This window comes from Pan troglodytes, chromosome 2 (genome assembly GCF_028858775.2).
Source record: "Pan troglodytes isolate AG18354 chromosome 2, NHGRI_mPanTro3-v2.0_pri, whole genome shotgun sequence".
Lineage (NCBI taxonomy): Eukaryota > Metazoa > Chordata > Mammalia > Primates > Hominidae > Pan > Pan troglodytes.
Genome location: NC_086015.1, coordinates 190,834,858 through 190,847,017, shown reverse-complemented (window position 1 = coordinate 190,847,017; position 12,160 = coordinate 190,834,858). Strand labels below are relative to the sequence as shown.

At 39.1% G+C, this 12,160-nt stretch overlaps 1 protein-coding gene across 1 annotated transcript; it reads left to right on the top strand.

Annotated features, from left to right (window-relative positions):
- Positions 1-1,445: 1,445 nt before the first annotated feature.
- SST (somatostatin) lies at positions 1,446-3,570 on the top strand. The gene is made up of 2 exons (XM_526419.8): positions 1,446-2,352; positions 3,199-3,570. Exons 1-2 carry the CDS (start codon positions 2,215-2,217, stop codon positions 3,409-3,411), a joined length of 351 nt encoding a protein of 116 aa, XP_526419.1. The 5' UTR covers positions 1,446-2,214; the 3' UTR covers positions 3,412-3,570.
- The last annotated feature ends 8,590 nt before the right edge of the window (positions 3,571-12,160 follow it).

The window sequence follows — 12,160 nt, the reverse complement described above, 5'->3', positions numbered from 1 at the left end:
AGAAGGCAGGGAAAGAGCCGGGCTGACCCAGACCAAAGTCAGAAAATGATTGAGAAGAGCAAGAAAAACAAAGGAATGAGGATACAGAGTCAAGAGAGGGGACAAAAGAAGGATTGAGTGAGGAAAATTCTGAAACATAAATTTGCAGAAAGGTTAAGGAAAAGGAGGAATAAGAAGGAGGAGAAAGTGTAGAGGGAGAGGACAAGGATGTGGAAGGAGGGGAGCAAGCGTCTGGGGAAGGAGACAGAAGGGATCCTAGAGCACAGGGGAAGATGGGGAGCTGCTATTTGTTCTTTGGCTGGCTCCTGCTTTGGAAAAATCCTCGTTTCCTACTCAGTGGGTATGCCAAAGACCACATCCTGGGTACAGGAGATATGAGATCATTTGGAGGTACCTAGAGACAGTCACAGTGATAGAACTAAACTCTGAGTCCTTAGCGGCCAGAGAGAGTTGCAAGATTTAGAGAATATAACATGTATTTCCTAGGACTGGGTTCCACAGCTCCAGATTCATTGATCTCTTAGACTACTCCAACACATGTGAATGACTTTTTAATGCCCCACTTTGTGCGTAGTCTTGGCTGGCCTTGTCAAGACCTGGAAACTTAAACACTTCTTGCTGTGCATTTCTGCTTTGCCTTGGATTACAGGCACAAAAAGAAATAGTGACAATTATTCAAGCCATTCAGGATACTTCCCAAACCCTTCTGCCTCTCAACACTGTGGTTCAGGTCTAAGTACTGAGAATATTTTAATACCTAATGTGAGCTTCGCATGGTTTCCAGAGATGCAGCATATCTTTTTAGCTAATATTGGCTTTTTTGAAGCTCACAAGATAACAGCTCTTAAAGATCCTGTAGGGATCATCTCATCCATGCTAGGAAATTAGCTGGTCCTTCCTCAGTAAGGAATTATTTAGATAAAAGCAGTCAGAACTCTGGCCTGAACAGTAAACATTTAACCAGAGTTCAATCAGAATTCAAGGACAGGTTTTCTTAAACTTTCTTTGTTTCTAGGAGATCAGGCAGAGCTGAATTTAACCAAGAATCTTTTGATCCTTTCCACATATAGATATACAATAGTGGCCACATATGTTCTGGGAGTTCCTAGACCTTATATGTGTAAACTGGGGCTTCCTGACATAAGAATATGCTTACCGGCCAGGAATCTGTTAGAAAACTCAGAGCTCAGTAGAAGGAACAATGGCTTTGGAATGTGGAGGTCTGGTTTTGCTCAAAGTGTGCAGTATGTGAAGGAGAACAATTTACTGACCATTACTCTGCCTTACTGATTCAAATTCTGAGGTTTATTGAATAATTTCTTAGATTGCCTTCCAGCTCTAAATTTCTCAGCACCAAAATGAAGTCCATTTCAATCTCTCTCTCTCTCTCTCGCTTTCCCTCCTGTACATATACACACACTCATACATATATATGGTCACAATAGAAAGGCAGGTAGATCAGAAGTCTCAGTTGCTGAGAAAGAGGGAGGGAGGGTGAGCCAGAGGTACCTTCTACCCCATTGTAGAGAAAAGTGAAGTTGTTTTAGAGCCACGTTACATCTTCAAGGCTTTTTATGAGATAATGGAGGAAATAAAGAGGGCTCAGTCCTTCTACTGTCCATATTTCATTCTCAAATCTGTTATTAGAGGAATGATTGTCATCTCCACCTACCATACACATGCCCTTTTGCTTGTTGGGCCTTCCTAAAATGTTAGAGTATGATGACAGATGGAGTTGTCTGGGTACATTTGTGTGCATTTAAGGGTGATAGTGTATTTGCTCCTTAAGAGCTGAGTGTTTGAGCCTCTGTTTGTGTGTAATTGAGTGTGCATGTGTGGGAGTGAAATTGTGGAATGTGTATGCTCATAGCACTGAGTGAAAATAAAAGATTGTATAAATCGTGGGGCGTGTGGAATTGTGTGTGCCTGTGCGTGTGCAGTATTTTTTTTTTTTTAAGTAAGCCACTTTAGATCTTGTCGCCTCCCCTGTCTTCTGTGATTGATTTTGCGAGGCTAATGGTGCGTAAAAGGGCTGGTGAGATCTGGGGGCGCCTCCTAGCCTGACGTCAGAGAGAGAGTTTAAAACAGAGGGAGACGGTTGAGAGCACACAAGCCGCTTTAGGAGCGAGGTTCGGAGCCATCGCTGCTGCCTGCTGATCCGCGCCTAGAGTTTGACCAGCCACTCTCCAGCTCGGCTTTCCCGGCGCCGCCGAGATGCTGTCCTGCCGCCTCCAGTGCGCGCTGGCTGCGCTGTCCATCGTCCTGGCCCTGGGCGGTGTCACCGGCGCTCCCTCGGACCCCAGACTCCGTCAGTTTCTGCAGAAGTCCCTGGCTGCTGCCGCGGGGAAGCAGGTAAGGAGACTCCCTCGACGTCTCCCGGATTCTCCAGCCCTCCCTAAGCCTTGCTCCTGCCCCATTGGTTTGGACGTAAGGGATGCTCAGTCCTTCTAAAGAGTTTTGGTGCTTTTCTGGGTCCCTCAGCTCCCGAAGCTCTTGAGAAAACTATCAAAGGCTAGAATCCCCTTCTAACTCTTTTTTTCCCCCATGATAAGCGCAGTCGGTCACAGTTCAGGTGAGTTCTTACTTGGCATTCAAGAAAATTACAAAATCTGGGTAGTTGTCTGGGCACGAAGCGACAATGGCGTCTATCCCTGGTGCTGACCCTGGGAAGCGCTGACCCAGGTGCTGAAACGCAGACCTCTGAAGCTGCTACCTCTTAGCGTACCTCACTTCCAAACGTCGGGACTAGGGCAAAGGGGCAATCTAAAGACCGAACGCCGTATGTTTGAGATTGTGAGAAGTCTCGTTCCCCTACAGTTTACTTGGTAAAAATGGTAAAACAATTCTACTTTGTAGCTCGTGATGTGAAAATTGAATTAAACTGTTGGCACACACTTTATCTTACCAGAACGGTGTGTGTGTGTGTGTGTGTGTGTGTGTGTGTGTTAAGTCTACAGGGACAGAAAGGTTGCAGAAACATTTGAGCTCTTAAAGCCTTTTTGTGTAACTTGGTAATTATAGCAACTATCCTTATTTTTATATCCTTGATTGATTTTAAATGTGACAAAAAATGCGCAGCTGTAAAAACTGGATTTTGTGTGTGACCAAATCTGTTCTTTAATTTAGGCTTTTCAAATTTTTTCCATTGTCCTCCCCACTTCTCTTTCTCTCTTTTTCTATCCCTTCTGCCCTATACAGGAACTGGCCAAGTACTTCTTGGCAGAGCTGCTGTCTGAACCCAACCAGACGGAGAATGATGCCCTGGAACCTGAAGATCTGTCCCAGGCTGCTGAGCAGGATGAAATGAGGCTTGAGCTGCAGAGATCTGCTAACTCAAACCCGGCTATGGCACCCCGAGAACGCAAAGCTGGCTGCAAGAATTTCTTCTGGAAGACTTTCACATCCTGTTAGCTTTCTTAACTAGTATTGTCCATATCAGACCTCTGATCCCTCGCCCCCACACCCCATCTCTCTTCCCTAATCCTCCAAGTCTTCAGCGAGACCCTTGCATTAGAAACTGAAAACTGTAAATACAAAATAAAATTATGGTGAAATTATGAAAAATGTGAATTTGATTTCTATTGAGTAAATCTTTTTGTTCAATAATACATAATAAGCTTGAGTGGCGGTTTCAGTAAAGTTATTTGAGATAGGCACTCCAATGTTCACAAACATCTATTTAAAATTCTCGGTGGCAATAAAGTTTACATTTTAAATGATAACTATTATAACATGAGTCATTTTAAACAGAAATAATTTCACATAACTCTATGGATTCAAACTTTAATTCAATGATAATTACTGGGAGAGGCTGACATAAACATTAATTACATATTAAATACACCTAAATTATATGTTGGACTATTGAAATGAGTGGGTATGAATAGTTCGGCTGAATAATCCAACTATCTACCAGGTTGATATGTAAAATACATAACATATGAAAAGATGGAAGGAAAAAAGTCATTTAGTGGTTGAGAAAAAATCTGACTTAAATAGCTAAAATGAGGTTCTGAATTTGTTTCTAGTTTGTAAACATTTATCTAGAGAAATACCATTGCTTTTGTGTCTTCTTTGACAATCCTCTCTAATTGAACAGTGCTAAATGACTGTTTTAAAAGCAAGCTTTTAAGATATTTTTTCTCAGGGAGAAATATCACTTTTATTATAAGATTCCTTCTGGAAGTACTATAGGTTGCAAGAAATGCATATTGGCTTACCTCACTGAGTGCTATCTATATTGCAGGTATTGGAGCTCAAAATCATAATTATGAAATAGCTGAAGGAGATATCTCAAGTCTTCTCTTAATTCTATCAATATGGGAGTCAAATAAAAACACAAAAATTATTCTTAAACACTCAGTAAAGGTGATAGTCTTATAACAACATGCTAAATGGGATCACTCAAGACAGAATGAAAACATTGCTAATTTAACTTCCTGAGACCTAAAGAGATATCCTTTGGGGGATGTGTGTTTTAGCTATCAACTGCATTTCTGCATAGCTACTGGAATAAAAACCAAACATAAATATGTATGTTCAATATAAATCCTTGTAGTATAAACTAACTGATAATATCATATAAACATTTAAGAGGAGCTTAATATTTTATAGAAAATATTTGTGTTAGATAATACACATTTGAATGTGGCTGGCTTAGAGGAAGTTAATTTCTAACAGCTGATCAAACAAAAGAAAAAAAGCCAAGCCACTTTACTAATCTCTGTGAAAACAGAACATCCTTTGATGTTCTGATATACCTTTTATTTACAAGACATTTAGGTGTGGGGATTAATGCATGTCCACTTATGGGATCTGTCTGTGCCAAAGGCCTTATGTACACTGGCTACCAAAAAACTCAGTGGAGTAACAGCATCATATTATAATTACAGCACAGATGAGAACACAACTTAATGATTTTCTGGGCTGTGTATGAGTGTCAGGGGATTTCGAGTTTTTAATACCATCTTTGTTGTCAGTTCTCAATAGTAGTATGAAAATAATTGGCTTGGGAAGCTGAGGTGGGTGCATCACGAGGTCAAGAGATCGAGACCATCCTGGCTAACAGGGTGAAACCCCGTCTCTACTAAAAAAAATACAAAAAATTAGCCTGGCGTGGTGGCGGGTGCCTGTAGTCCCAGCTACTTGGGGGGCTGAGGCAGGAGAATGGTGTGAACCCGGGAGGCGGAGCTTGCAGTGAACAGAGATTGTGCCCCTGCACTCTAGCCTGGGTGACAGAGTGAGACTCCTTCTCAAAAAAAAAAAAAGAAAAAGAAAAAGAAAATAATTGGCAAGAATTATGTAGTCATATGCTCACATATATACATATTTTTAATTTAAAGCTTAAATTGAGTAAAACATCTGAACATAATCAACTTTCAGCCTCAGTTTGCCCACTTCTGTAAGCAGAGGGTTGTATTAGAAAAGGCACTCACATCTCTTTCAGCTGTGACTGAGGACTGCCACTTTGTGCTTTGACATTGAAAAGAGTGCTCAAGGATTGCTGATCTTGGGCTGTTTTAATTAATATGTAGAGTATAGCTTTGTTTTGCTTTGTTTTATTTTACATATACAGAAGGTCTTACTTTTTACTTCCTATTTAGTTTATTTGAGTTCCTTTTAAGTCTGATTCACTGAAAGAGTCTAGCATTCTAGCCTGTTTATTATCCATCCAGAGTGAATCATCTATATATTTTCCTTCTTCCATGCCACAACCATGTGCTTCAGCCATCCTGAGCAGCCTGGTATTTCTTTTAATGGAAAAAAATGGGTTAGGTATTCTTCACTCCTGGACCTTACTTTCCCCACCTGAAAATAGGCATACAGCAGAACTAATCCCTTGCATTTATGAGGATTCACTGAGACCATGTATTTAAAGTTCGTAGCACATGCTGAACAGTAAATAAATGTTAGATGTTACAACTGATGTCAACTTTTTTCTCATACGTGGGTTGTTTTCCAGCCTCTCTTTCTTTGCCTTTGCTACTTCCTGCTGTTTCCACAGGACAAACCTAATCTAGCCTTGAAGGTCCATATTACATACTTCTTGCCCATAAAATTCTTGCTTTATACCCTCAGGTGGAATATCTGCCTTCTCTGATATGTGTCTTAATTTGTGTCTCTTTCATGTTGCTTACTTATCACTTTGAACCATTCATGATCATTGTATGAATGCATGCAGGAGAGTGAGTGAGTGTTTGTGTGTGAACTTACTTTGAATAGATATCTGTCTGATTCATATGTATGGTCCACTCAGTATCTCATATAGTGTCTTATGTATAATAGTGTCTCAGTGCTCATTGAAAAAGTGAATGAATGATCTATGAACTTACAGTGTCTAGTGAAATAAACGTCTATTTACTAGGAGGCAACATTCTTATTGCTTTAGTTGGCATAGGAAAATGACATTAGTGGCCATTCTATGTGATGCTAGTGTCATGACAGAAATAGCACATGGTTATGATTTTAACAACCACTGAAGCATGTGGTTAGCAGACTCAGTCATTTTGGAAGCTTCAACCAGTTCAATTTTCCTTAACCATGGTACAAAGCCCTCGGTAGGGCTGCTTAACTGTCCACCAACTATGGGGCTCACTGTTATAGAAAATTAGATTCACTAACCCTTTTCTCACATTTATTTATTTCAAGATCATGTAGATCCATTTTTGGCCCTAATACATGGCCAATTTTCTTGGCGTTGGCTGAAACTATTCTCAACATACCGACAATTCAGTTTTACAGTGACACAACATATACCTTTAATTCTAAGTATCCAATATGAAAGGAGGCTCAGAAATGATATTGTCCTCACCACTTATGTTACTGCAAGATGACTTGGAGAGACTAAGGTATCTGTCTAAGATAACAGTAAGTTGACACAGAGTTTGAACAAAGCTAGACTCTCCCTCTCCTGTCTCAGGGTTATTTTGATTATTCCACTACACTGCCCCTCAAGGAATCTACGATTCTGGATAACTACTATGTTTTATTAGTCTGATGTGAATACTAATTTTGTTCCTGGATATTACTTACCCTCCACTAAACAATCTGTTTTCTTCTGAAAGGGGACAAGACAATTGGTACAAAATAACTTGTACATTAGGAAGAAGTGGTAAAGGCATTGAATAGGAAGAAAAGAAACTCAAGGCACTGTCTTTCACTAGATTAGACCCAAGAAATAGAGGATGTTTCTGTCCTGGAGTGGAAAAAAAGGGGCTGTCCCTGAAAATAGAAAATTTTTAAAATAAAGAGTAGTCCTTGAGAGGTAGTCTTCAAATCAGTCATGGTTCACAACCACAAAACTAAGAAGGAAACACTTTGATGATCACACCTCTGACTGTTTAGTAAATGAGAATGAATGCTTTAATTCCAGGGGTTCTGCTTTTTATTACCTAAAATGTGCCTCAATGTCAGGGATGTGCTGGAAACTGGGAAACAAAGTTTATATGTCAAGGACCCTGCTTTCAGGAAGTTGAGTCTAATAGGTAACACACATTCATAAAAAATAACCAAATGCTATAATGGAGGTTTGTACAGAGTGCTAGGAAATGACTCCTGTAGGAGCTAGGAAAAGCTGTCAACGACTCCTCTCTCTCTCTCTGTCTCTCTCGCTTAACTATTCTTCTTATTAGTTTTTAATTATGTTTTAGAAGGCTAAGTGATTTTATTCTGGATGAAATGAATAAGTTATAGGTATAATGATGTAGTATACACTTTGATAACATAATCTACATTAGCTTGAAATGAGTTAATATTTCTCTTTTGCATATGAAGAAGCTGAGAATCAAAGAGTTTAAGTAACTTGCCAAAGATGTCCCCAGCTGCTTAAAGGTAGAGATGAAACCAGGTCATCTGATTTCCAATCCAGTGCTCTTCCTACTGTATGTTAGGGAAAAGAGGAGAGTTAAAGGAAAATTGTAACTTGCTGGGCAAATTAAGAATAGATCAGCTCTAGGCCATCTAACTTAGCTCTTCAATTTATAATCCAAATGGGTATTACTACTCTATTATTGTTAGAGGAGAAAGTGATTTAGGCTCTGGGATTTGGATTTAATTTTGTGACTTTATTAGGGGCATTATTTCCAAGAAATTGTTTGTAACCTTTCTTCTCATATATTCAATGTCATAGCTTTAACTTTACTAAATGAATGAATGGATAAACAAATAAAAAATAAAATCAGTGACCTCTGGTTTTAAGCACCCCTCTTCTCATTCAATTCCTCATACACAGATTTTAGTACAACTCAGGATGCGGGCACATTTAGCTTGAAGCAACTACAAATTGACTGGCCACAGTCTTTGCTGCACAGGCCATGATATCTGCCTCTGTCATGACTGGGTAGTAGCCATGTCTTTCACCCTCTGACCTTGTAGGTGTACCTGTAAAAAGTTGTCCTGAGCTGAAGTCTGGAGACCTGAGTATTTCTTTTTTGAAATTTATAAATGAGATTAACTTTTATGTAAGTAAGCATTTACGCCATTGGAGTTGATATACCTCCCAGGGTCTCATATGAATATTCTAGGTCACGTAAGTAGTAAAGGGTCTCATATAAATATTCTAGGTCATAGAAATTGTCATTTTATTTCTATTAGCTTCACATGTCTTCAGAATATGGTACATTAGGATGATGAAGTTGTTATCCAGATATTAAATAGTACTATTAATATAAATACTATTTCAAGGAAATTTAGACGTTTAAGGTAAAGTTCAAATAGTTAAAAAAGATAATGCATTTGTAGTTAATTGCTGCTTAATCCTATCTTTCCTGTATAAAAAACCTGAAAGTACATTTTTATTTCCAATGCTTCATGAAGGTCAGATGATGAACTCCCCTAAAACTGCTGTCCTTGGGTATCAATTTGTTCAGCTACAAAATGCGCATCATAAGAGACAAAATTCACAAGTTAAACAAGGACATAATTTTCCCCTCACTTTTCCATGTACATTTACTCGCCCCCCAAACAAGGAGGGAAAGTAATGATTTTACTAAACTTCTCACCACCCCCTTGTTCATCATCATTTTTGTTTGTAATTATACATGGATTAGCAAGACGGATCCCTGTGTAAGACCCCTAATCAAGTTCTACAGTCTTTGCAAAGTCTCCTGGAACTCCTTGGCTCTCAGGCTCTTTCTCTTATGGGAAATGCCGAACACTTACTTATGGGTTGCTTGTTTTATTGCAGCAAACTGATTTCCAAAGTTGTTGCTTCTGCCTTCCGTTTTCATTCTCCCCTCCTTTTTCCTCTTTCTCTCCCAGTTCCTCTTTTCTAACACAAACTTTGAGTAAACCACCTCTCTGTGTATTCTCAGCAGTGTGGTTGAAATTGACTCCATTTCCAGTTCAGGAATGATATTAGAATGGATTAAGCCAATTAGAATATACCATCCCCTGGACATAGGGATTGGTTCACCTACAGTCACATGACCATAAACTTCTCTGGGCATTACTGGGACATCTGATAGTTCTCATAGTGGATGAAGAGGTAGTCTTGAGAGCTTTTGTCAATCATATTAAGATTTTCTCTGCAGTTTGAAAGCCTGTGTTGTAGACGGCAGAGTGGAGAGATGTAATAAAATTGGGTATTTTGTGTACTTACTAAAGTACAATATTAACTTTAATTTAAAAAAAAAAACCTCACCATTGTATTTTTTTGTATGTATGCTCCAATAAGTTCTCTTTATTTTTTAAAAGTCATTTGGGTAAGACTTTCCTTTACTTCCACATGCACCTAGAGCTATCTTGTGTTATTAGTGCTGTGTGTACGCATGTACACATGTGTGTTTCTATGGTTATGTTTTTGTTTACATATTTGTAGCTACTTATATATTGATGCTTATCCTAACGTTTCAACATGGAAGTTCTGAGGAAAAAAAGACTAGGCTTTACTAGACTTTTTATCTTTTGAAAACTCTAGTATGTGACTGGCATATACTAGCTTCTTTACAAATGCCTTTGATAATAAAGAAAAGAACCACTTACAATTTTAAAAATATTTTCCAATTTATTAAAGTGTTCTACAACTATTATCTCACTGGATCTTCACACATTTTATAATTCTTAAGTTAGACAATGGAATAGTAATTTATAACTCCATTTTTTATAGATATAGAAACTGATGATCAAGGTATTTAAACAACTTGCCCAAAGTCACTGCTAGCTTACATGGAAAAGTTTAAAATTAAGACCGGCTTTTCTGAAGAATTAACCCTTAAAAAATGTATGGCCAATTATTATTTCCCTTACCTGAGTGCTTTCTTCTCCAGACTAAGTTCCTTCAGTTACTTTAACATTTCTTGCATAGCCTAGCTTCAAATTCTCCTCACCACTTTGGATGCTGTGTCCAAGAACTGCTTAAATTAATGTATATTTCTTAAAGGGAGATATCAAAAACAATATGCAATATTACAAGTGACAGCCAATTAATACCCTCCAAAATGGAACTGCTTCATCTTTTTAGAGTAGAAGACGTTCCCTTCTATTAATGTAGCCCCAGAGTGGGGCTGCAGTGCTATAGCTGTTCACTTTTGATGGGTGCTATCTTGTTGTGAAGAACCATTTATAAACCAGTCCCAACTTTTGTTCTTAATCAAGTAGTTATAAGGAATCCCTTCATGAAGTGGTGGATATGGGTTATCTACCCACAGAAGAAGCAATGTAGTAGGTGTAGAGACTGTGGGTACCTGGGACCACTTGCTTATGCAACTTACTTGTGCCTTCAAGACATGTATGGGCCCTAAATCATACATATCATTCTCATTTGTTAATGAAATGCTGCTGTGTGCACCCAAGCTTATGGGCTGGTGGATCAGTCAATACTCAATTCCTGGAAACTCAGACTGCAGTGTAACGTGATAGATTCCGGTCAAGCATTCAACCTCTACTAGGGTCTAGGAAGAAGCCAGAAGCTGTGGGTTTTTGGTGTTTTTAAAGGAGCATGGTTACCTGTATAGGATAGAATAGCTTAATTCCAAAACATGACTCATCATGAATCACCTACAGGAGCTAGCCAAATGTTCCCTAAAGCCCTCCTATGTGCCACATAAAATCCAAACAGGATGGCTCTTCTGAGAATTATGGTCAAAATGGTAGAGTTGCTTATATAGAAGCCCAGACCTATTTCAAAGACTTCTCTTCTTCTAAGTCTTTCTAAAACCTGGGAGATTTTCAGATTACTTGATAATGGGCCTTAGTGGTATGTCCAAAAAAGGTATATACTGCTTCCATCCTAGAATCCCACCAGCTATTTTGTCTCTTTTTGTTAGGAGGAGAGAATAGGTGCATCTTACTTCGTCTTGGTAAAAATATAAATCATTCTACCATGAAGACACATACACATGTATATTCATTACAGCACTATTTGCAATAGCAAAGACATCAAATCAACCTAAATGCCCATCAATGACAGAATGAATAAAGAAAATGTGGTATGTATACATCATGGAATACCACACAGCTATAAAAAAGAATGAGATCATGTCTTTTGCAGCAGCATGAATGGATCTGGAGGCCATTATCCCAAGAAAACTAACACAGGCACAGAGAACCAAATGCCACATGTTCTCACTTACAGGTAGGAGTTGCAGATTAGGAACACATGGGGCTGGGTGCAGTGGCTCATGCCTGTAATTCCAGCACTTTGGGAGGCCAAGGCAGGCGGATTACAAGGTCAGGAGATCGAGAGCATCCTGGCTAACACGGTGAAACCCCATCTCTACTAAAAATACAAAAAATTAGCTAGGTGTGGTGGCGGGTGCCTGTAGTCCCAGATACTCAGGAGGCTGAGGCAGGAGAATGGTGTGAACCTGGGAGGCGGAGCTGGCAGTGAGCTGAGATCACGCCACTGCACTCTATCCTGGGAGACACAGTGAGACTCCATCTTAAAAAAAAATTAGGAACACATGGATACAAAGGAGGGAAGAGTAGGCACTGGAGCCTACTTGAGGGTAAAGGGTGACAGAAGGGAGAGGAATAAAAAACTATCTATAGGGTACTATGTTTACTACTTGAGTGACAAAATTATCTGTATACCAAACCCCTGTGACACAAAATGTACCTATATAACAAACCTGCAATATACCCCTGAACCTAAAATAAAAGTTAAAAAAAATCTAAATATGACCCAGACCACTAGACCCCTAGATATTTCACTGAAGTTGAA